Below are 21,415 nucleotides of genomic sequence, written 5' to 3'. Positions count from 1 at the left end.
GTGGGAGGACAGGGACCATCCTTTCCTAAAGTTTGCAGCTTGTGATGAGTAAGCACAATTCTTCCATAAATCTGTCTTCCCAATAAATAGAGGGGCAGCCCCTGTCAACCAAGGGCCACCACAAATTGCCCATTTATGCTTAATATTGGAATGCTTGTTAAAAAAAAACTGTATATTTGAGCATTTGTTGACAGACTGTTCTGAACATCCCCTTTACTTCCTGCCCAGGGTAACAACATAACTGAGTTACTGGAAATTTGGGGCCAGTTTGGTAATTTTATGATAAAGTTGAGAAATAAAATTACTAAACCCGAGAAGACAGCTGAGTAAGTTGTACGGGAGAATTAGTTTAATTCTTTAGCCTTTGTTCTCCAGCTTTGCCGGAGTTGCTTTTGACCTACATGTTCCTCCTCTTGAGGAAGGAAAGCAGCCCCTGGAGCTGCTAGTTTTTTAACGGGTTCGTGGGCATCTTGTGTATTGGAGTCCCTTAGTTTCTAGGGTGTCAGGAAAGCTTTTGAATTTAAAATATAGTTTTCTGTCTGGAAATTATCAAGTCCAAATCTGTTTTGTTTCTGAATCAGTATTAGGAGAAACACTTGTTTTTATATTTCCTACCTGTAGCAAATCAGGATAACTTCAACACAGCTCAGAGCAGGAGTGTTTTGTTTTTTTTTTTTTTTTGTATCAGTAGATAAGTTCTTTCCAATTGAGTATATGAAATCTGCTGAACAGTGATTGTATTACTTGAAGAGAGACTTTCCCCTCCCTTATTTTTAAAAGCAAATAGGTGATTTGTAAGAGCCAGACACACAGCTTTAGTATTTACTCAGCAGAGATAGGGAGGGGAATATTTAAGTGTAGCTAAAGAAAGATCACATGCTTTAAAAGGCATTGCCCATGTTTATATATAATCTGAAGTTGGTTAAATTGGTTATAATTAAGAACACTCACCATTTGGCAGGGTGGAAAAAGAAGTGTAGGTGTGTAGGGTAATGGGTGATATAATGGTTAGGGTGATATGTGTGTGTGTGTGTGTGTGTGTGTGTGTGTGTGTGTGTGTGTGTCTTTGTAGAGAGTTAAGGAATACAGGTAAAGATAGAATAGTTTTTTTTAGTTTGTGGAAATCTCTCTGCAGTTTGTCCTATTCACAATCTTTTCACAGCATTTAAAATCGTACTGGTTAAGTGGTGATAATAGAAACTCACTGATAGGAGTGCTTAATCTTGCCTAAATGTTTTAAAAATTAATTTCCCTTATAATTCTCTTTTTCAGGTCAAGATGCAATTTTTAAAAGCCAGTTTACAGACCACAGTATCTGTTAATATTGATAATACTGAAACTAAAACTAATATGTGGTGCTTTAAGTTCACTTTAAGGTCCCGTAACTGACCTTAATTGATTTAGGAGGAATGGGCAGAGTTCTTAATCATAACACCCACATATGCTGGTCTGATTATATTTTTTTATTACACGTTCGCCTCTGATCCCACTGAGAACTGAGCATCTGCATACAATTTCAAGAAAATGAGACTGTCCTATAGGGTTTTTACAAGCTTTGCCTTTGAACAGTCATTTGCTTTTGAATAGTTGAGGTTGTAATGTTGAATATAAGCCCCTTGACTATTTTAATCTTTTTCTCTTACTTTTTAAACATCCTTCCACAGCTATAATTAGGAAAGTTGGGTTGACCATCTAGTTCAATGGGTGTGACCTTGGTGATTGCCTTGAAATAGAGTTGAAGGGTTGAGTTATAGGTTTTGATTGCTACTGTAGATTACTATGTAGAGAGTTCTCTTTGCTTGTCAGATTAAGAAAAAAGTAGGATGTGTAAAATTTAGAAGGGAAACCTATAGAAAGCCCGTCAATTTCCTAACCAGATCTTGGAGATAATTTTGAAGTTTAAAGGATACAAACGAATTAGCCAGAGCCTACTAGTTTGTTTAGACTCCATGTTTTAACGATCATTTATTTGGATAACTTGGGTGGTGGTAGGGAGGAACATTGGAGGCATATACTGCAGATAGAATAAATAGAATTTGTGTGTTTTTGACAGATTGTAAGGACCTTGAATACCTTACTGCTCCATACTCTGGTTATAAATATTTCATACCCAGCCATATAAGATAACCCGTTCAGTTGAAGCAGAGATGTGTAGCCTCGAATGGTAACGGTTTGAGTGCCGCCTGACACAAAGAACAGGATTTCCAAGTTGCAGCTGTTGTCAGCAGGATGCTGTTTACTCTGTTTTGTTGGTGCTTTTCACTAAGCATTGTGTCATGGGTAGCGGTTGCTAATTTCCAGGTCTGTAGGTATGACAATTCATGGTGACTTTACTCACAAATGAAAATGTTTTTAAAAAAATAGAAGTGGACTAAAGGCCATCAGACTTAGATTTCATGTAGTTATTGCAGTGTGGTTCCCATTCTTTTCCAAGCTTATGTTGTGGTAAATTGAAAAGTATCTACTTAAGTGATCACAATGTAAATTAAACCCTAGTTCTTCTCTTCAAATATAAGGTTCTGCAGAATAACTTCTTGCTTTGGGTACCTTAGGTGTCTATGGCTGATGGTTAAGTGCTGTCATTAACCTGAGTAAAGGTTAAGAACATTTTTTTTAGACCTTGAAAAACACTCTGGCTGAGTCCCTTTTAACGAGCTCAGTGTGTTCCGAATGCTCACTTTTCTGCAAGCTAAAAGCAGTTGAGACGGGAGGTGTTGGCTTATATCGCCCTTGCCCCCCACCCCCAGTTCTTTGTCAGGACAATCTACTTTATCAGCTCTGCCATCGCCGAGCTGCTGGCGACTGTGTGCCCCCACGCTGCTGCACACACAGAACGCGAAGGTTCTGGGAAGCCTGTGTGCACACACACTCTTCTCGACTGGCATGGTGGTTGGTCGTTAACAGTCGTAATAGGTTAGCATGTCTGTTTGGGGTTAGTTCTGTTATTATTAAAGTCTTTATTATTACAGGCACTCTAAAGATTTTTGATTTTTGTTTAGCAGATTGGTTTTAAGTAATGTGGTTATTGATTTATAGTTTAAGGAAGTGTTTTGCCTGAGTCAAGAGTTGAGGGCATTTGCTCGGAGAGATTTCCCTGGCATGCCTGCATTTTTGTTGTGGGCCTGTAAGGAGAGTGGTTATAAATCCAAATGATACAGTTTTGCTTGTGCTAGTCAACTTTATGGTATGATTGTATATGATTCATTTTTTATTATACTCTTAACATTGCAGAAGACGGTAATTAGATGACAGCCACAGAGAGCCATGGAGAAGTCTTGATGAGCATTCGCATTAATTTAATATCAAGTTATGTTGGTGACTGTGGCCAGAGATTCACACACTCACTACACTGTATTGATTATGTGGTGTCTCTTTATTCACCAGCTGTTTCTTGAGGGCCTAACTGACCCTGTGCCAGAAACCCCTTGTAGACACTGGGGGGCAGCAGTGAGCCAGGCCCACAGGGTTTCTGCCCCAGGGATCTGCCTTTAAAGGAATGGCTCATGATTTTTCTAAGATTCGGGAGAATAGTGAAGCTGTCGTGACCCAGGTAGTCTAGTGCTAGGGCAGTTGGGCACAGGTCATGACTACGAGAATCTGTCCCAGAAGCTTCCCTGGAGGAAGCAGTCCTTCAGTTCTGCCTGGGAGGGTCTTCGTCCCCATCTGACGGCGCCGCAAGACTCCCTAGCCTAGGACATCCTTCCTGCATCTTCAGGCCTCCATCCTGTTCACCTTCCTGGGCAGCACTGAAGCTCTTTCTCCTAGGATTTCCCCACTGTGTCTTGTGTTGGGAGCTGATGACGACTGCCTTAGCCCACATGGTTGAGCGTTTCAGAGATAAAAGTTGAAACCAAACCGTCCCTCTCACACCGGAATTTCTAGTATATGCTGTTACCTCACAGGGAAAATAAGAGGGATGTACCCAAATCATGTTTCTAATCCAGAGACTGAGTTTAGGATTGGTCTTTTGGGGAAAGATTATTTATAGAAAAGTGGAGTTCCCCCATACTTAAAGATGTCACAGCCTAGGCAAATTTCTAAAATAATAATAATAATAAATAGTTCCCTGGTGGCCTAGGGATTAAGGATCTGGTATTTGTGGCACGGGTTTGATCCCTGGCTCAGGGAACTTGGGCATGCCGCAGGTGCAGCCAAAAAAAGGAAAAGTAACAATCACGTTGAAGTCTGATGGGGGACTTTGATTTTGCCAAATTAGGACATTAAAAAAAAAACAACCACCAAAACTCTGCTCTTGCCAGCCACACTTCCCTTTTATAAGAAAGGTATGTTGGCACAAAAAGTAGAAAGGACCTCAAATAAAGGACAGTCTTCATTCAAAATTGAAATTAATTCCTGTAGATTGATGTACTTTGTGTAGAGCTCCTTAAGTTGTTTTTCTCTTTCTCTTTCAGCTGTTGGCCAGTGAAGACAGTGTTGTCAGGGTTTGAGAACTGCTTTTCTGGAGTATGTGTTGTTAAAATGTTACCCAGGACACTGGCACTCAGTAAATATTTGTTGAATGAGTAAACGACTACACAGAAACCTGAATTATCAGCCACATATCCAAATATCATTTAATGTCTTGATGAACATAATCTTGAAATACTCTTTTGAGTATGTGTGTCCATAAATGTAGATTCAACACTGGCACTCTGCAGGTCACCGTATAATTGAACCATCTGCGTTAAGCAGACGGAGAAAGAGGGGGAGGTGGTCGTGACAGCTTTAAGGTTGTGACTTAGGACTAGAACTCGGGTCTCTGGAGTGTTCTATCATATCCTGCCCAGCCAGCCGGTAGCCGGCCCATGTGTTTATCCATTGTGATTGCAACAAAAGACTAAGAAATCAAGATAAAACACTTCTGTCCATTCTTTCTTTACCCTAAGCTTTGATCAGCAGTCTTATTTAGAAAAGTTTAATGTTAAAGAGCTAGTTTATTCAAAACTAAAGATAACCAGGAGTATGAGAATTTTCTTCTTCTGAGTGTAAAGAAGAGGAAGAAATGTTTCCTCCTCTTCTGAGCCTACAGGCCTCTGCTCTTTGAGGAAGTGGAGAGAAGGAAAGGAAAGTTGTGTGTGTGTGTGTGTGTGTGTGTGTGTGTTTAATTTAACGTTGACTGTGGTGGGAGTAGTTTGCATGTCTTTTTGTTTTCTTGTGTGGAATTAACTGACTTCTGTTAAAGTTGCTGGGACTAGTTAAAAACAGTTCCTATGCCTGCTGTGAAGGTGGAGGGTATTGGTTTTTGAGGTTAATTCTTCTCCCAGAGTGAACATTAGCTTCTGAATCAGCCTGCAGAGTTAAATCAAGTCATCCATTTTTCACCTAGCCCAAGCATAATGTGAAAGGTAGATTAAAAATGAGAGGATCAGTTTTCTTGAAGACTAAGACATGTTGAACCAGCTATGTTGAGGATTTTAAGTGTGTACATTCACAAAGTAGCTTTGTGTGTGTATTTCCTTATTTGTCGTTTGGGCAAGGAAGCCCTACCCTGATGCCTGTTGAAGGCAGAAGCAAACTGGGATTTGGGCCGTACAATAGGTTCAGAATATCCAGGGAACCGAAAAATATCAAGGTTCCCCTTGGCCAAGATGAGCAACCATTCTGAGGTATGTTTCTTGAATGGGGATTTTAGGAAAGGTTTCCAGTTTTTGGGTGCTTTTGTTGACCTGTGTGTGTGTAATCATCTTTTAGGCATTGTGTGCGTTTCCTTGTATGGAAGACAGTGTGAATCTCTGGCTTTGAAAATTTTACCTAAAGTGCTTTCGTTGTCACCTTATTTTTCACAGTTCTTTATAATCTAGATTTGTAGAGGCTGTTTGTAAGGATACACGTGCCTTTTAGTGGCAGTTAAAACAGACTGAGCTGAATTTAACAATTTCTGTCCTGAAACTTTACATTTCAGATTTAAGTCATTAAAGCACCATGTTTTAAGTTTCTTAACCAGCATGAATGTCTAGCATTTTGATAAGGGTACTGATTGGATAAGATGCTAATGATTTCATTAACAAGCATGTTTAACAGGATGCACTGTATTAGTTAAAAGTGAAGCCTCCCAATTAGGTCCCTTCTCTGCTCTCCGTGGGAAGGACCACGGGGCGTCAGCCACCAGCCACCCGCCTCTCTTTCTCTGACTGGAGCTGACCCGTTGCTATTTTTTTCCCTCTAGGTTTTGGAAATCCCTTGTCTCCAGGTTGCTGGAATTGACTTCTTGCTCAACTGAATCACTCACCCGATGGAGACAAAGAGAACTAATGCTTTGTGCTGACTCATCTCTGAATCAAAGCACCAGGGAGTCTGTCTGCCTCGTTTGTGGAAGGATCCAGTGATAGCCTCTATCACTGAGCTTCCTAAGACTTCTGAAGATAAGAAGTTGGAGGAATACACATTTTCTTTTGCATTTTTATAACAAATCTTTTGCTCTAGTTTTGAAGCCTCGGGCTGCCGGGTGCGTGCTGAGTGACAAGTCTTTACAAGTGGCCTTATTCCAACTCCAGAGATTCCTCAGCCGGATTCTTATTTTATATACAATCCTGAAGAGACAGGAAACATGCCAACGCAGTCCCTCTTGGTGTATATGGACGGACCAGAAGTTATTGGCAATTCTCTTGGCAGCCAGATGGAGATAGATGATGCCATGACAATAAAAGGGGCCACCACGGTTCCTTTCAGAGCCACGCAGGAGAAGAACGTGATCCCGATGGAAGGGTACATGCCCTTGGACTGCATGTTTTGCAGTCAGACCTTCACACGTTCGGAAGACCTCAATAAACACGTCTTGATGCAACATCGGCCCATCCTCTGTGAGCCCGCCGTCCTGCGAGTGGAAGCCGAGTACCTGAGTCCTCTTGACAAAGGTCAAGTGAGAGCGGAACCTCCAAAGGACAAGAATTGCAAGGAAAACGAAGAATTTAGCTGTGAAGTGTGTGGGCAGGCGTTCCGAGTCGCTTTCGACGTCGAGATCCACATGAAGAAACACAAGGACTCGTTCACTTACGGGTGTACCGTGTGCGGAAGGCGATTCAAGGAGCCGTGGTTTCTGAAGAATCACATGCGCACACACACTGGGAAGTCGGGGGCCAAGAGCCGGCTGCAGCAGGGCCTGGAGAGCCCGGCGACCATCAACGAGGTGGTGCAGGAGCACGCGGCCGAGAGCGTCTCATCTCCCTACAAGATCTGCATGGTTTGTGGCTTTCTGTTTCCAAATAAAGAAAGTCTCATTGATCACAGGAAGATGCACACCAAAGAAACGGCTTCCTCCGGCGGCGGCGGCGGCGGCGCGCAGGCGGAGTGTCGGCCGGAGGGCGCGCCGTCCCCGGGCCAGGAGTTGCTGCAGTTTTTAAACTTAAGACCCACGTCTCACCCCGAGGTCGCCAAGAAGCCGGCCAAATGGATCCCCCAGCTGGACCCGTTCACCACCTACCAGGCCTGGCAGCTGGCCACCCGGGGGAAGGTGGCCGTGTGCCGGGAAGTGAAGGAGCAGCCGGGCCAGGAAGGGAGCACGGACAACGACGAGTCCTGTTCAGACAAAGAAGAGCTGGGGGAGATTTGGAGCGGGAGTAAAAGCCATCCCGAAGCTTCTGCAAAGTCCAAGACGAGCAAAAGCGCTTGTCCAGGCCTCTCGCAAGATAAGGAGAAGCCTCGACACCCCACCGGTGAAGTGCCTTCCGCCGACGCCGACCCCAAGGTATCCACTAACAAGGAGAAGCCGACGCACTGCTCCGAGTGCGGCAAAGCTTTCCGAACCTACCACCAGCTGGTCCTGCACTCCCGGGTGCACAAGAAGGACAGGAGGGCGGACGCCGAGTCGCCGACCATGTCAGTGGACGGGAGGCAGCCGCCGACGTGTTCCCCCGACCCGCCCCCCAGCCTGGATGAGAATGGAGCCATGGATCGAGAGGGGGGCTCCGAGGACGGGTCCGAGGATGGGCTTCCAGAAGGGCTCCACCTGGGTAAGCTGCTGCGTGGCCGGGACCCGACCCCCCCCCCCCCAACAGTTGGCCCCCGGGTGCGCCGGCAGCTTAGGGGCGTGGAGAGCTGGCTTAGAGGCCTGGCTCTTTGGGGTTACCTTCTTGGAAATCGCTTAACCTCTTGGCCTTACTTTTCTCATTTCTGAAGCAATAGGCTTGAGTTAAAAGGTCTAGGGAAGTTTCTTCCTGTTCTAAAATGATGATTTCATATTTTGCAAAGTTCACAGGTGATCTCACCTTGTGCATCAGCCTAAAGCAGTGCTGCTTCATGGGGCGGTTTGGCCCCCAGCGGACACTGGCACTGTCTGGAGACTCTTTTGGTTGTCGACACTGTGTTGGTGTGTGTGCGCCACTGGCCCCGGTGGGTGGAGGCCAGGGATGTTGTTAAAGGTGCCCGTGTGCAGGGCAGACCCCCCAGCGGAGAACAGTCTGGCCCCAGGTGTCAGTAGTGGCAGGGTTGAGAGACCCTTGCCTTCCACTTCCCCAGCATTCCTGATCTTAATCTATGAAAACAAGTTATCCATAAATGCAGTCAACTTCCCTTTCGGTCAAGGACCAGCTTTCAGTCATTTATTCCACAAATGGGTATCTGTGGTCCCAGACACTACTGAGAATGGTTCTCAACCAGAGCTGAGAGATTGCTGTTAGGCCATCTGGTGCTGCCTGGTACCCTGTCCTTTATGTCTGGGGCAAGTGTCCATTCACAGTCAGCCCAGGAACTGAAGCAGTTTGTAAAGCATGTGAACACACCAAAGATGTTTGAAAGAAGATCTCGCTCCTTTGCTCAAATTTCTAAGGTACTAATGGCAATTAGAGGAAATGGAAGCCATCACTGAAGGCTCGTTGATGTATTTCTTGAGTCCTGGCAAAGGATCCACCTGTGGTTCTAGTTGTGCCCATCTTCGCTTAAACCACAGCTTCTCGTATCCATTTAATAATATTTTGTTTGACTAGAGGATTCTGCTGCTGGAGAACAGTTAATAAAGCCCTGCATAATCAACACGTGAATGATGAGACATAAGTTAGTCTTGGAGAAACTATTTGTCAGAGACGTGGTCTTGGGTTTAGACGAATGCTGTGTGTTGATGTCTTCTAAGAACTCCGTGGATGAGACACAGGATGAATGTGACCTATAGATAATACATCGTCTCTTGAGCCAGTGCCCAGCTTTTTTTTTTTCTGATCATGTGATGGGCGTGGGAGGCGTAGTTTTCATATCAAATATTTAGAATGTTTTGAGTTTCCTGGGACACGGGAGAACCTAGCACTTAGCTTGCTTAAAATAGTCCCTTTCCAGAAATCTAGGAAATGCGTTATGGTGTCTTAATGACATCATAAAAATGACTTTAAACACAGACCTCCAGTCTTCAAGTGGTTCCTCTTAGTGTCAGTGCTGTTGGTGGGCCTGCAGTGATGGGGAGATAATGAGGCCTTCGAGATGCCCCAGTGCCCTGAAAGAAGAGGGCGGGCTGGTCTCATCTACCAGGTGGTATGGGCAGAAGAACTGGATGGCAAACTTGGGCCCAGCCAGCAGGCAGATAGAATAGCCCATAATAGCTGGGGGCACCAATACTTGCATCGCGTCTGGTTCTACCAGGGTATTGTTCTGTGACCCATTACGTGTTGCTTAACCTTTCTTTGCCTGATTTTCCTGTTTGTGAGATTGGTTCATCGACCCTTGTCTTCCACCACCCAAGGATGATTTCAACTGCCTATTTATAAAAAGTCCTTTGGAGGACAGCACAACAAAGTCAAAGGTGATGCTTAGGAGCAGGAAGCAGGTAGATGTGGACATTTCATGTCCTTCGTGTTAGAATAAAGGCATTTCATAACCTTTTGGATATGATGCAACATATCATGAATCCTGACACATAGTTGGAAGTAGGAAATTGCAAGGAAGTGCAAGTCCAGTTACAGACTCAGCTGCTTGGGAGGGATTGTGAGAAAGAGAGCTGGGCATTCTGCGTTAGGATATGGATTTTCCTGAAGTCATGTTATGATGTGAGCTGCTCTAGGGTTACCTTATTGTTATTTACTGTCAATCTGGCTTTCTTTAGGTTTATTTTAAAGAAGATGAAAAAGCAAAATATATTTTTATTCTTTTCAGTGTTTATAAATACAAGGTTTCGTAGTAGTTTTGATGTCAATTATTTTTTAAAGTCTTCATGACAGCTTTTTATTTTATTTTTCCTTTTCATTTTATTGAAATATAGTTGGTTAACAATGCATGACACCTTTTTAGACCAAGGGCTGCCTCTGCTGCTTGGAGTTTAGAGGTTTAGAGGTGGATACGTTGTCCTCAGGGAAGTTTAGGGGCCACAGATTAAACAGTCCTGTATTAATTGTAGCTGGAGGCTCACTGTGGTTTGCTTATAAGCTGCTTTTTAAAATCAGTAAATCTGTAAATCTAGACTGCAGAATGCGGAAGGAGCCAGGAAGAGGCCATTTGGTTGGAAATTATAGTTTTTCAAGGCAAAATGACCAGTTATGGTAAATTTAAAGAAATGACCTGACTTCTGTTGTAAGGCTGTTGTAATGTATGTAATGTGGCCGACAGTAGGAGGAGGGCCACTAGGACTGAAGTGCTCGTATTTGGCTGAGCGGATGCTGAACTGCAGCATCTCTGAGGTCAGGGAGGGCTGGTGTGGGAAGTACAGTCTATTCCTTTCCTTGGTGTTCCCAGTGGGCCTTTATTTACTTCCTTGCACACCGGCTACACTGTCTCGATCACCCTGCAGAGTGAAGATTAACTTGACTTTGTCATGCGGGGACAGATTTTAATTCTACAGGTCCATTTTGCCCACGTGTGTGCTTGTGGACCATACAGTCTGCTTTCCAAAGCAGCGCTCGATTTTGACAAACTTTCCTAGGTGTTTGCCCAGGATCGAACTTTTAATTTTCCGTAAAGATTAAGCTGTGCTTGCTACCCTCTAGTGGTGACTTGCCTCAGCTTAAGATGAAAACCTTCCTCTGGTGGGTGGGAAAGTTGGTGAGTTGTATTGGCGCAGTTTTCTAAACCCCTGTTCTGGAGAGGCTGGTTAGTCCAGCCCGTATGCAGGTCCTGCTTGAGTTTGCCAGATTCTGCTTGTCTCAGACTTGTTGGGAGAACAGGAAACTGTTCGTGCCTCTCAGTCTGTGTGATCAAGCACATGAAGAACTGAATCTTTAACAGTGAACTCTGCTATGCTCAGAAAAAAAAAAAAACCTGACTCACACATACTGTGATAACTACAGGCAACCTCAGAACAACATCTGGCGTGTTTTTAGCCTTTCTCGTTTACCCCAACACCTAACATAAAAATTATTTTGTACTTTCCAAAAAATGTTTCTATCATGAATGTTTTTCTTTTTTTAAAATTTTATGATTTTTATTTTTTCCATTAGAGTTGGTTTATAGTGTTCTGTCAGTTTCTGCTGTACAGCAAGGTGAACCGGTCATGCATATATATATATACACACATCCTTTTTCTCACATTATCCTCCATCCTGCTCCATCTTAAGTGACGGGATATAGTTGCCAGTGCCATACAGCAGGATCTCATTGCTTATCCACTCCAAAGGCAATAGTTTGCATCTATTAACCCCAGATTCCCAGTCCATCCCACTCCCTCCCTCTCCCCCTTGGCAACCACAAGTCTATTCTCCAAGTCCATGAGCTTCTTTTCTGTGGAAAGGTTTGTTTGTGCTGTATATTAGATTCCAGATATAAGCGATATCATATGATATTTGTCTTTCTCTTCTGACTGACTTCACTTAGTACGAGAGTCTCTAGTTCCATCTGTATTACTGCAGTTGGCATTATTTGTTCTTTTTTATGGCTGAGTAGTATTTCATTGCGTATATGTACCACATCTTCTTAATCTATTCATCTGTCGATGGACATTTAGGTTGTTACCATGTCTTGGCTATTGTCAATAGTGATGCAGTGAACATACAGGTGCATGTGTCTTTTTCAAGGAAAGTTTTGTCCAGATAGATGCCCAAGAGTGGAAATGCTGTGTCCTTTGGTAGTTCTGTATTTAATTTTCTGAGGTACCTCCATACTGTTTTCCATAGTGGTTGTACCAGTTTATATTCCCACCAACAGTGTAGGAGGGTTCCCTTTTCTCTCCACCCTCTCTAGCATTTTTTGTTTGTTGACTTGTTAACGATGGCCATACTGACAGGTATGAGGGTGGTACCTCTCATGAATATTTAAGTCAGCTTGCCCTTTTCACATATTAGAGCTGTCTTCTTATATGAATATTTTTGTTTCTATTTTAAGATAAAAATGATGATGGAGGAAAAATAAAGCATCTTACATCCTCAAGAGAATGTAGTTATTGTGGAAAGTTTTTCCGTTCAAATTATTACCTCAATATTCATCTCAGAACGCATACAGGTAAGGAACTTCGTAGATTTTTTTTTTTTTTTTTTTTTTTTTAGGGCCACACCAGCATATGAAAGTTCCCAGACTAGGGGTCAAATTGGAGCTGTGGCTGCCGGCCTATGCCAGAGCTACAGCAACGCCAGATCTGAGCCACATCTGTGACCTACACCACAGCTTGTGGCAATGCTGGATCCTTAACCTACTGAGGGGGAGGCCAAGGAACGAACCCGCATCCTCATGGATACTAGTTGGGTTCTTAACCCGCTGAGCCACAACAGGAACTCCTGTAGATTTTTTTTTTTTTCCCCACAGCGTGTGTTCGTTCAGAGGATTATGATGTAGTTCTGTGTCAGATTTTTGTTGTCAGATCGTCTCCTAGACCTTTGGAATAGCCTGAGATGGAGTATGTAGTGTCGACTGTAGCTGTCACTTTTGATTCCATTAAGTGTCATTGTCTTGAATTGTTCCTGTGTTCAAGTAACTTAAGTTCTGATTTCATTTCCTTTTCTCCCCTTTTTTCTTTTTTAGCCACGGCATGTGGAGAAGTCCTGGGCCAGGGTCAGATCCAAGCCACCGTTGTCCCCTATGCCATGGCTAAGGCAATGCCAGATCTTTAATTCTTTGTACCCCGCCAGGGATTGAACCTGCGTCCTGGCATTGCAGAGATCCTGCTGATCCTGTTGTGCCACGGCAGGAACTCCAAAACTGCTTTAGTATTTTTTAATGCCGTAGTGGGTTTCTTTGTATTAATTTTTATGATTTAAAATGAATATATTTAATAGTCTTTTTTTTTTTTTTTTTTTTTGTCTTTTTTGGGCCATACTTGAGGCATATGGAGGTTCCCAGGCTGGGGGTCAAATCAGAGCTGTAGCTGCTGGCCTCCACCACAGCAGTGCCAGATCTGAGCTGCATCTTCAACCTACACCACAGCTCACAGCAAGGCTGGATCCTTAACCCACTGAGCGGGGCCAGGAATCGAACCCGAGTTCTCATGGATACTGGTTGGGTTCGTTCCCACTGAGCCACAGTGGGAACTCCCTTTTTCATTTTTAAAGGTGTATGTTCCTATTTTCAAATATTCAGTGTGGAAGGGGTGATGAAACAGACGACTCTTGGCAGATGTTGGGTTGGAAGATTAATGGACAGAAAGGGAAAAGGAAGACCCGCATTTCCTCTGTCTCTTCTATTTCGATGCTTTCCCTAAACTTTGTAACAGAGTGACCTTTCTTGTTGTAGGTGAAAAACCATACAAATGTGAATTCTGTGACTATGCTGCAGCCCAGAAGACCTCTCTGCGGTATCACTTGGAGAGACATCACAAGGACAAGCAGGTGGACGCCACCGCCGAAGTCAAGAGCGACGGGAAAACCCAGGAGACCGAAGATGCACTTACAACCGTTGACAGTGTGCAAACCAAAAATTTGAAAAGATGTTTTGATGGTGCCAAAGATGTTAAAGGCAGCCCACCTGCAAAGCAGCTGAAGGGGGTGGCCCCTGCCTTGCAGACCGTTCTGGGCAGCACTGTCCTCGCACCAGTACACAAAGATACTCAGGATTTCAGGAAGAATTCAGCTGACGACAGTGCCGATAAAATGAGCAAAAATCCTGCTCCTGCTTATTTGGACAGGTTAAAAAAGAGAACAGCCATTGAACCTCAGGCAAACAACCTCATCTGTAGGACAGAAGTGGACACCCCCTCTCCCCCCGAGGGCAGTGCTGCCCATCACGGCCCAGTCAGCCACAGAGAGAAGAAAGCGGAGGCCTCGGACTGCAAGTACCAGCCAGGCCCAGACTGTCAGGAAAAACCCTTGAACTTGTCCCTCGGGCCGCTCCACGGTTGCCCGGCAGTTTCTTTGGGTAAAAGTGTAACCACAAGTACCACCTGCCCGTTTTGTACCTTCAAGACGTTTTATCCAGAAGTCTTAACCATGCACCAGAGACTGGAGCATAAATACAATCCTGAAATCCAAAAAAACTGTCGAAACAAGTCTTTGCTGCGAAGCCGGCGGACAGGATGCCCACCTGCTCTGCTAGGAAAGGATGTGCCCCCCTTGCCTAATTCCTACAGGCCCAAGCCCAAGCCCACCTTCCCGGCGCAGCCCAAACCCCTGCCCGCCGAGAAGGCGAAGCCTGCGCCCCCGGGGCCTGGCGGCAAAGCCCCTCCGACTTCAGGGATCGACCCCAGCACTTTAGCCCCAAGCAACCTGAAGTCCCATCGGCCGCCGCAGAGTGTCGGGGGCCCCGGGGCCCCGGCCACCAGGCCGGCCTCCGAGATGTTCGCCAAAACCAGCGTGTCCCCGGCCCCGGATAAAAGCAAGAGGCCCGAGCCCAAGCCCAAGCCTCCCGCTGGGGCCCCAGCTCCGGCCGCCCCGGGCGCTGTCAACGGCTGCGCCGACCACCCCCCCAAGAATGACGGCCCCTGGGCGCCCCCGGCCAGAGACTACTTCTGCGGCCGGGCTGGCGCCGAGCTGGGCGAGCCGCTCCCCAAGAGGCCGCGGCCGGAGCAGCCCGGCCCCCACTACCGCCGGGGCTTCGACCTCCCCAAGTACCACGTGGTCCGCAGCCTCACGTCGCTGCTGCCCCCCGAGTGCGTGTGCCCGCCGCCCACCATGCTGCCTGCCAAGCCCCGCTTCCTGGGCGCCGGCGAGGCCGACGCAGCTGGGGTGCTGACCGCGCAGAAGTCCTTCGCCGGGGCCGGCCTGTACGCCTGCGGCCCCGCGGGCCCGGTGGCCGGCGCGGCGCTGGAAGGTGGGTCGCCAGGTGGGGGCACCCTGGACCAGGGGAGCGGGGTTTCTAAGAGGGTGAGACGTGCTTAGTTAGATGGGGCACTAAAAGCTCAGGACCCCAAAACTCGCCCCCTCCGGGGAAAAAAGCTTATTCCCCAGGGATGCCTTTCTCTTCCTAAATTTAAGTTTGGGGGGATAATGGAAAGTAGTGGAGGACCAGGAGTCTGAGCCATTCCTTGCCTTGCCGGGGACATCTCAGGTGTCATTTCCTGCGCCTGGCTCAGCTCACTTCCCCACGGTCTCCATGTCTCCTTTGCACGCTTGTGGTGTGCCCAGCGCTGCAGCCCGGCCCCAGCCTCCCAGGTGGGAGGCGGGGCACTTGGGTCCATGTCTTAACCACCCTTACTAGGCTGTGAGCTCATTCAGGACAGAAAACGGCATTTTGTGCACCTTGGGGGTGCAGCCTTGTCAGTGCCCTCCGCTGTGGGGGGTCCTTAGTAAATACCCAAAAAGGCCCTCCATCCGTAGGAACAGACGGGGTTTGTTGAACATCTTTGCTGTAGTGAGGATTTACAGAATCATATCACCTCATTTAGCCTTTGTTAACTACTAAGCGAATTTTAAAAGCAGTTTTTCCCGTATTGCAGAGTACTCGTAGGTACTCTGGAGTTCTCTCTCCCCGTGGAAATGTTTTTGAAGCCCCTGCCTGCTCATGGCAGCGTTTTGTAGAGGTGTCCAGCACATACCTGTGCATGTAAAAACGTAGATCAGTGTCCTGGGGACCTGTCCCACTTGGCAAAGTAGATTAAACCACCACCCCGCCTTTGTCAGATGGAAGATCTGCAGGTTTGTTCGCCCCAAAGGTACAGAGTCATTCTAAACTTTCAGTTTGTATTAACTCCAAGTTAAAGATTCTGGGTGGTGACAATACTCTGTCAAGGATGGCCTGATGCCAGTTGATCTCATAGGAATAGTGACTTAAAAAGCAGTTGCTTTCACACACGCCACTGACGTATAAAAATTGTGATGATAAAATAGTTTTTGCAGCCTTCTGATTAAAAGTGTCCATTTTTACCTCCTTGGTGCTTAAAATGGACATGAGTTCTATGACTTTGTCTTTACTTGGAGAGGAATGGCTCTGTGTTGCAAGTAAATCAGTTTTTTTTCCCTCCTTTTCCACACGGTTTTGGTTCATGATGCACAAAGGTTTAACATTTTTATGTTGCCATTTTATTTTGGCTTTTTACTTCTTAAAAATAACCCTCTAGTACTTCAATAATTTTAGCACAAGTGACTTAAAGTTCTGTGCTAAGAAATGTCCTTGTGGCACTTAAAAACATTTCACCTATAACTTTTAAACATGTGTGTCTTATGTGTTCTGATCGAAGTTATCAGTTAGGAATTTTGAAAATTGATATCTAACAACCCACATGTCTTACCTAATTGTTGAGCTTAATCCTAAATGCCCCTTTATGCTTTTTCTTCAATCAGGAAAAAGGCCTGTGTCCTATCAACACTTGTCTAGCAGCATGCTACAGAAGCGAAACTATGAGAATTTTATTGGGAACGCACATTATCGACCAAATGACAAAAAAACTTGATTTCCTGTTTTGGGGACAAAAGGTGAGCAAATGTAATGTATTTTTTTTTTTTAAAACAACAGTCTAGCTTATCCAGTATAATAATATTGAGTAGATTTGCTTTTAATTTGAATTTCGAAGTGTTTTAAAACAGAGTCCTCAGGGTCTCTGGCTATCAGTGGGTTACGGTGATGGTGAAAACAGTAATAGCAACTGGAATTTACTGAGCATTCATTTCGTATTTGGTGTTGAATGTTTTATCATCTTGAGCCCATTTAATCTTTCAAACATCAGGGGCACTAGTCAGGGGTTAGCCAACTGCCCACCCCTGCTTTTGTCAATAAAGTTTTATTGGCGCACAGCCATGTCCATTCCTTTACGTATTGTCTGTGTCTGCTCTGTGCCACCACAGCCAGAGATGGGTAGTTGTGACAGGGACTTTGTGGCCTATAAAGCGGAGACTATTAACCACCTGGCCCGTTACAGAAGCAGTTTACTGACCGCAGGCCTGGGAGGTCCTGTGCGCACTTCACAGATGTGCAGACTGAGTGCCTTGCTCTGCCTGGTTTTGGTCCTCGGCCTGCACCATCCAAGGCCGTGCCCCACGCCTTCAGTCGAAGCGCTTGTGCGAAGTCCTCAGCTGTTGGTGGGGGTGGGGGATGGGACAGAGTAGGCAGAGTAGGGTTTATTTTGACTTTGGTTCACGTGGCACATGTATCTACCCTCTAGGAACCCCAGAGTCTCAGGTGGGATTCTCAGAGGCGCCCACGTGCTAGGTAATTCCAGGTTTGGGCAGAGGGCGTAAGGTCCATGTGCGTTACACTAGGGCATTTTTAACCGTAAATTGAAAGAGATTCTGGGGCTCAAGGACAGATTCATTCCCTCTGGGGGTAGTTCTCCTGTTAAACCAGCACCTCGTCTCGCGCTCTCACCACGGGCAGTCTTGGTACCGAGGCGCCTCTGAGGGTCCAGGGCAGGATTTCTCCCTCTGACGGAGCCGCTCGGCACACATCAGCCCGCGCGGTTCGCATGCTTCTCTCTGGCTCGGATAGCGTCAGCACAGGAGGGGCCTCATCACAGAGCAAGATGAAACCCACTCTGCCTTAGAGCAGAAAGACAAGTGACGGGCATCACCCGCAGCACGTGACACGCACTGTGCGCGACAGCCAGTCAGGAAGAGCAAGGGGGCTGCTCGGCTCGGCCAGCTCCGGCCTCTTCTTGAAGACTCTGGGCTTCGTTGCCTGCATCTCCCTTTATCGGGAATATCCTGCACCCTCTCTGCCACCCAGCCTCCTTTTGATCCTTCAGGACCAGAATGTCTGTGGGGAGCTGGGTCCTCTCCGTTTGTGTCTCCTCTGTGCCCCGTTTTCGTACCCTCTGCACTCACCTCCTCTGTGTGCCGACTTCCACCCCAGCTCAGCCCAGGCGGTGGCTTCATTTGGTGCCTCACCCATTGCTGAGTATGTCATCGATGAAACTCGATGGACGTTGGCAGTTATCATGGGTGAGAGTTCCCGCTGTGGCACAGTGGGTTAAGAACTTCATGACAGCGACTCAGGTTGCTCTGGAGGCACAGGTCCAGTCCCGGCTCAGTGCAGTGGGTTAAAGGATCTGCATTGCCGCAGCTGTGGTGTGGATTGCTGCTGCAGCATAGCTTGCATCTGCAGCTCGGATTCAATGCCTGGCCTGAGAACTTCCTTAGCTGTGGGTGTGGCGATTAAAAATAAAACAAAAAACCCCCAGAGCGATGGAGGAGGTTATTCTAAGTCATCTGCTAGGTCCTCCTGGTCCATGTCATGTATTCCCCTCTCATAAGGTGTTCACTTCCAGAGTTTCTTATGGGTGGCTAATCATTGAATGATTAGAATGATAGAAATTCTGGTTCTTGATCAAATCACTGCCAAGTAGGTCTTAGCACCTCCTCAGTAGCACAGCTCATCTGCTTAGTCTCCCGAGACTTTGATCGAAACAGTTAAGCTTAAGTGGAACCCACTGCATTTGAGATTCCTGTAGTTCTATTTATTTGTTATGCTTTTTCCGAAACCGTATTTAGTTATTTCTAATCATTTTTAAACCTTTTTTTCCCTCCTTAGGTCTTGATGGATGTAAGTGTGTACTCTCCACGGAATCAAATCAGTTCATCCTTTGAAAAAGCAACTGGTGAAAGCTACTGAAATAAGCTGTGATTGTACTGTACATACAACATACAAGGAACACTACGGTTTTGTAAAGTTGTTCTGTTAACTTTTGTACCAAATAGCAATAAAAACTAGTTGGAACAGCTGGGTTGTACACAAATGGAGACCGGACATCTCTATTTTGTCCTGAATAATATTTTTTTTAGAATTGACCAAAAAAGAAGTTTTTTGCATACTTGAGCGCTGCTGAAAAGAAATCCTTTGGGGCGGGGGGTGGGGAGAAAGTATATACTGCTTGCACCTCAGGTAAAAATGTGTAAATATATGTTGTAAACCTGCTTGTTTAAATACTGTGTGTATTCTTTTTCTCTAATGTAGCTCATCACGCTGAGCAAGTTTCTGCTACTTGTCCTCTTTCATTTAAAAATGTACGTTTTTTAAAAAAATTTCTCAATGATTTGTATTATGTTAAATCCTCCTCAGTCTATTGTCTTAACAAAAAAGTGTAAACGGAAGCATCGACCATCTGTGAACACGTGCTGCGCATACTGAGGTCAGCTCTTCTGAATTTGGTGCCCTTTTCCTGCACATTTCAGTCTGTCTGTCACCTGAGAGAGGCCCAGACCCACAATCCTTTCCTGAGGGGACCGGTGGTGGTTCGTGGGGAGTTTTACAGTGTGTGCGTCTGCGGAGAAACTTCCCTCCGCCAGGCCGGCCACACGTGCGGTAAACGTACCAGAGTGCATACGGAGTTACTGAAATTTGTTTTCTATCCAATTAATCATTTTTGTTGGACAACTTGTGGGCCGTTTGTTTGGCCTTTGCCTAAATTAGCATGTCGAAATAGAAATGCTCAATTCTACCTGTGACTGACTGATATTGGAAGCAATTTCAAAAGCAATGAAAGTTCTGGGGAAACGGTAGGTCTGTACTTGGACGTCTTGGTGTGTCTGGCGATTGGGTTAACTGGGCGTGTTCAGGCTCGTTGCAGAGACACGGTTCTGCAGGCTGCAGGCGCCAGGCCCGCTGGCCGAGCGCTCGGGCCCTCTCTCGGGCTGCCTGAGCCTGCTGGGCCTCGGGGAGGAGGTGCCCTCTTTTGAGAGCTCGGCCGCCTGCCCATTCCTGGTGGTTTCCCGCGGCGTACCTGCAGTTGGAGTTCCGTGGAGAGGCTGGCCACCAGCTGGCTCGCTGGCTGTTGTAAACTTCTCTTCCCGCCATCCACTGTCCGTGGCTGGGTATAGGGCAGTACCTGGGGTTCGCGACCACAAAATACTTCATTAAGAAACCTGCTTCAGACATAAATTTGCACTGTTCGTTTTTCTTGCCCTGCCCTTCTCCATTAGAGCGAGGGTGATGTCCTAAAAGAATCTTGATTTTTGTGTTTATTTTCATTATGCGACACGACTCCTACTTGACAGAGACGTCTTAACCCCCTCGTGAGAAGGGAGGCCTGACTTGAGACCGTCTGCTGGCACCTGCAACAAAGTGCTTTGTACCGGGAAGGCGTACACTGTCGACCTGTTCTCCTGTTCACAAGCTGAGCCATATGTACATAATCTAGATTTTTGTTTTCATAGTTTTGCACTTTTATAGCCTATTTTTGAAGATTAACACATTTTCAAGATGATTGACCCTGTCCTTACCTAATCCAATGAGTGTTACAGAGAGCTTGCTGTGACGAGAAGTATAAATCTTAAAAGGGGATACATGATAATAGAGGGCTGAAATTTAAATCTGTATTTAAAAAAAAAAATCACCAAATCTATTTGAAAACAAGTCAATTCATGTTATGCTGAAATTTTGGGGGCTTTCAGATTTCTCCTTTTTAACCACATTTCTGAGTGAATAATAAAAATAAGTTTTGTTTTTTTTTTTTTCCACAGCCCTTGTACTCCAAAATTTTTTTTTTTTTTTTTTTTTAGTCCATCAGTATTAACTATTGGGATACTACTGGTTTTGTTTTTTTTTTTTTTTTTTTTTGAGACAGCAGTACATATAATAGAGGTACAGTGCGTTGGATTTTTGTTTATGTATTTATTTCATTCCAGTTTGATTTATTTTAATTGTCGATACTTGTCAAACAGTAGACATTACTTGTTTTATTTATGATATATTTCAGCTTAAAGTTATGTTATTATATGTGGATGTAAATATAGATTTGGTGTTTTGCAGTCTTGGGTTTTGGTCTTTATTGTGTCCCTGGTGTCTGATTTTAACTTCTTATGAGGACAGTTGTAAACGTGCACCATCGTAGAGAGGTTAGAAAAATGCATCCCCTTGAGCTCCCCAGCAGCATCTTGCCAGTGTTTTTTGCGATTCCCCAGCCCTTCCTCCCGGGTGTTTTTAAGCAAATCTTAGACATGATTTAATTTCATCCCTAAAATACTTCAGTGAGTATCTCTACCAGGTAAGGGCCTTACCTGCTCACATCTAAGTGGACAGCGGTTTCTCCTAAGCAGCCTCTATCGTCCACACTTGCTGATTGTCTCAAAAATGTCGTCTGACAACTGCTGAGTTGCAACCAGGATCCAGACAAAATCTTTTTACTCAGTTTAGCTGATAGGCTTCTTTAGTCTATTTTGATATAACCTCCCTGCCCCCATGACCTTTTACTTATTGAAGAAACTGGGCCATC

General features: G+C 45.4%; 1 protein-coding gene across 6 annotated transcripts in view; it reads left to right on the top strand.

Annotated features, from left to right (window-relative positions):
- Positions 1–20,951, top strand: part of ZNF217 (zinc finger protein 217) — a 42,930-nt gene extending 21,979 nt beyond the window's left edge. For all 6 annotated transcript variants that reach the window (XM_005673023.3, XM_005673024.3, XM_013985471.2 and 3 more), the window contains 5 exons: positions 6,167–7,949; positions 12,232–12,348; positions 13,573–15,084; positions 16,554–16,685; positions 18,736–20,951. In XM_005673023.3, the coding sequence (XP_005673080.1) occupies positions 6,548–7,949; positions 12,232–12,348; positions 13,573–15,084; positions 16,554–16,663 (3,141 nt within the window). In that variant the 5' untranslated portion in view covers positions 6,167–6,547 and the 3' untranslated portion in view covers positions 16,664–16,685; positions 18,736–20,951. The remainder of the gene's footprint in view (positions 1–6,166; positions 7,950–12,231; positions 12,349–13,572; positions 15,085–16,553; positions 16,686–18,735) is intronic.

The sequence above is a fragment of the Sus scrofa genome, chromosome 17, assembly GCF_000003025.6.
Source record: "Sus scrofa isolate TJ Tabasco breed Duroc chromosome 17, Sscrofa11.1, whole genome shotgun sequence".
Taxonomy (NCBI): Eukaryota; Metazoa; Chordata; class Mammalia; order Artiodactyla; family Suidae; genus Sus; species Sus scrofa.
The sequence above is the reverse complement of the archived record's forward strand: the minus strand, read 5'-3'. Positions and strand labels throughout refer to the sequence as shown.